The sequence below is a fragment of the Vicia villosa genome, unplaced genomic scaffold (genome assembly GCF_029867415.1).
Source record: "Vicia villosa cultivar HV-30 ecotype Madison, WI unplaced genomic scaffold, Vvil1.0 ctg.001882F_1_1, whole genome shotgun sequence".
Lineage (NCBI taxonomy): Eukaryota > Viridiplantae > Streptophyta > Magnoliopsida > Fabales > Fabaceae > Vicia > Vicia villosa.
Genome location: NW_026705762.1, coordinates 44817 through 49018, shown reverse-complemented (window position 1 = coordinate 49018; position 4202 = coordinate 44817). Strand labels below are relative to the sequence as shown.

The window sequence follows — 4202 nt, the reverse complement described above, 5'->3', positions numbered from 1 at the left end:
TCGAAGCGGGTCTTCGGAGTGCGCAACCGCAAACTCTACGAATTCCCATACCCCTTTCTCGTACTCTTTCGACAATCGGTTTGAATTCATCCATGTCTTATCCATGTCTTAATTAAGCTAAACAAATGCTTCTTGGTTTCTCTATCAGGTACTAAGGAATTCTATCAAGATAATAAATAGCTATCATCATAATAGAATACCTAATCAGAATACCCGATTTCTTAAAGAAGACATTACCTTATTTCAAGGTAATATAAGTCCACAAACCAAAAAACTGGTTGAGAGACACTAAATTGATATTAAATAGAACCATAAACAATAAACTATAAGCAGAAAATAACAAACTATAAGCAAGAAGAAAGGGATAGTAACCTGAGTTAGACTTGATGTGGGAGATGGGTAGGTTTGAATCGGCGTTGTACAAGTAGAAACCAGAGACTTCAAAGTAACTGTAAAATTAAACACACACACACACACACGATGCAGTTAAATACAAATATCCACTGTACCAAACAAAACTCATGTAACTAATGCATGCTAACATAAACTACAAGATATTTATGTAAGAGCAGCAATACAAAAAGAATAAGTCACAAATCTATAACATTGACAACACTAGAAATTGTGTCAATGGAAAACTATAATTTCAATTTAAAATGCAACCAAATTTTAGTATATCTTCAATCCATTGTCAATAACATGTACTTATTAACAATAACACATAAATTAGTAGAATCCATTGTCAATAACATGTTCTTTAACATCTTCAAAGAGAGTAATTAATGCATAAATTCATCTTCAAAAACTCCAAAACATATTAGAAGTTGTATCTGACAGAGTTGAAAAGCTTCAACTCATTGGAGAACAATGTAACAACTGGAACAACCTTCTATTAGACTCAATCAACATGACTACTCTAAATTGTTGAGTAACTTAATAACTCAACATAACATGATTATCTAAATTGATAAATTTGACACTGACAGTAAGTTTCTAGTTATGGAAGGCACAACAGAACAAACAACAAACTAAATTTTTCAGGATTGACCATTTCCAACAAAATCCTTACTATGAATCAGTAAGCACACAAAATCAAAACATGTCAATAGATTATGAACGTGAGTTTTATTCTGTTTTTTCATCACAATAGAATTTGGTTACTTGTCAATAAAATGCATATAACATCAATAGAGTGGAAGGTTGAAGAAGCTTGCAGTTCGTGTTCTGAAGGTTGAAGAAGCTTGAACAAAACCCTAAATATGGAGAAGAAGATTTTACCTGAAAACAGTGATGCCGGAGAAGAGAGGTTACGGCCACGACGGCTGGAGACGGACGGAGGAGAGACGGACGGAGGAGAGACGGACGGAGACGAGACGGACGGCGGCGATGAGACGGACGGCGGCGACGAGACAGAGCGAGTAGACGGACGGAGTTGGTGAAGAGATGAATTGCTGGAGAAGAAGATAATGAACAGAAGCGTATCTGAAAGAATAAATCCTCAATTTTATTAATTTTAATTATAACATGGGGTACCAAAGCGCTTTTTAAAAAGCGCTCTCTAAGCATGGGGTACCAGAGCGTTTTTTAACTACAAAGCGCCGTCGTATCATGGGCTATAAGAGCGCTTTCAAAAGCGCTTTCACATATCAGTCTATAAGAGCGCTTTTCAAAAGCGCTTTCGTAGGGTATGCACATTTTTAGCGAACTTTTAAAAAAAAAGCTATGAGAGCGCTTTCACTAAAAAGCGCTTTTAAGTTTCCACCTATAAGTGCGCTTTTCAAAAGCGCTTTCGTAGGGTATGCACTTTTTTTAGCAATTTATTTTTTGAAAGGCTATGAGAGCGCTTTCACTATAAAGCGCTTTCGTAAGGGCGCTTTTAAAAATCATTTTTGGCGTAGTGTTATCTCATTCTCACTCTAAAACTACATATCTTTAACTTTAGTGGCTTGATTTTGAAATGATAACCTTGCAAGTCTTTCCTACTCCGCCGCACAAAAAACTCTCACCACCATGCCGGAAAACCTTATCCTTTCGACATTACGTATTTCTCATTCCATTTTAGTAGACATCTGAATTTTGATTAAATTTAATTTTTATGTTGTTGTAACGAGTCTAATGACGGCTTTCACCAAAGCACAATAATTTCAACGAATTATTTGAAATCTATCTGGCTACACAATGTGTACACTTGGCAAGACGAAAACTAATACAACTTTTCTAGTAATGCATGGAACGTGCCAAGTCTCCACTCTTCATCCATTGGCAAATAACATTTGTTTATGCACTTTAATGTAAACTCAAATCATCAAAATTCAATACACAAATCACAAGCCACATTTTTCACCAATATAAAAAGGATCGTTGACCTTCACAAACTTGTAAGACATGTAAATACACAATCTAACGTTTTGAGAAAAGTGGAATGTATTCACATGCAATGCCTCTAATTTCTCTCTCTTTCTCTCTCTCATACGAATCACCATCATACGCCATTGACTTTAATTAATGTCATAAAAAAAAAATCCATCATTAACAACTCGCTATTCATTTCATCATCAAGAAGATGAACAACACAACCGATTCATCTGGATTCTTTGGCTCAAATGACATAAGTGGATTTGGCTATGGCATAGGAATTTCAATTGGGATTCTTCTACTCATCACAACAATCACACTCACTTCATACTTTTGTGCAAGATCACAAGTTCCAAATGCTCCTAGAAGAAACAACAACAACCACAACAACACCTCGGAATTTCTTGAGCCACAACATTCAATAATTAATTTTGGATTAGATGAAGAAACAATCATGAGTTATCCAAAGATGTTGTATTCTGAAGTGAAGCTTAGAAAAAATTATTCAACATCAACATGTTGTTCTATATGTTTGGGTGATTACAAAGGAAGTGACATGCTTAAGGTTTTGCCAGATTGTGAACATTTGTTTCATCTTAAGTGTATAGAACCTTGGTTAAGGTTGCATCCCACTTGTCCTCTTTGTAGAACTTCTCCAATTCCCACACCTCTTTCAACACCTTTGGCTGAGGTTGTTCCATTAGCAACAAGGAGAGATTCATCATAGGTAGTTTCATTTTTTTGTATTTTTTTGTTTCAAATTGCATCATTGATGGAATTGTCCCAAAATTTATATTTTAGTACTTTATTTATCGATTCCATAGTGTATATTCTTCCGTTTAGCCTTTGTGCCAAACAGAATTTGTTGAAAATTAGTAACAAATATTGGTTCATTATATATATGTCTCTAATTTTGTAGTTAAATGTTAAGATATTTTTAGTAGAAATTGAATATCTTCTGCATATAATTTTAGAGATTAATTTGTTAAACCGATAAAAAATTACAATAGACAGTAAAATTCTCTTTAAAAAAATTTAACACGGTTGCATACCTAAGACTGAGTTTAAACTTAAAATCTCTAGGAAAGAAATCCTCTATGTATTAGTAATGAAATTTTTGATCCTAAAGTGAAGGCATATTAAGTGCATGTGTCTGTATAGTGAGAGAGGGGCCGAGACATTAATTTTGTACTAAAAAGAGCCACCATTGGAACTGCATGAATTGAAATTCGGATACATAGGAGATTAATAGAACTTATGTATTCTAGTTTCAGTGTATTTAGTGCTCAAGCTCTGGGCCCATCATACTGCTTCTCAGTTTAGCAAGCAACTTTTTTTTTTTTTTTTGTTTTTAGCGACAAATTCTGCATCCAAAATGATGAATTGCTCACGTGAATTCCTTCTTTTACAATACAGTTTAATATCTTTGAAAAAACATCATCATGCTAATGATTTCCTTCTTCGCGGCCTATGGATTTTATAATTTGACATTAGAGGTTATATCCTTTAATGATATAATGGTATGAGTGTTAGTCTGAATTTTCGACCACGGTAATCTTAGTGTATAAAAGAGTGGTTCAAGAAAAAAAACTAAGTAACATTTGAAGAATTAAAAGAGCATTTCCACACCATCTTTTCAGCTCAAGAAGTCGAAGTTTCAAGCGTAAGATTGGAAACTTAGCGTTTTCTCAAGAGCTATGTAGCACCAACAACTTTGAAAAAAGGCATGTTCATGTCGGTGTTGGTGTCGGACACCTGCAATGCACTTGTGATTACTTTTAGTTTATTCATTTTTTTCAAATTATTATCGGTGTAATTGTCGGGGTTATTTTCGGGGTGTCCGTGCT

General features: G+C 34.5%; 1 protein-coding gene across 1 annotated transcript; it reads left to right on the top strand.

Annotated features, from left to right (window-relative positions):
* The first annotated feature begins 2369 nt into the window (after window positions 1-2369).
* Window positions 2370-3973, top strand: LOC131636987 (RING-H2 finger protein ATL70-like). Its single transcript, XM_058907559.1, has one exon. The coding sequence runs from the start codon at window positions 2564-2566 to the stop codon at window positions 3080-3082; it is 519 nt and encodes a 172-aa protein (XP_058763542.1). The 5' UTR covers window positions 2370-2563; the 3' UTR covers window positions 3083-3973.
* Window positions 3974-4202: the final 229 nt, after the last annotated feature.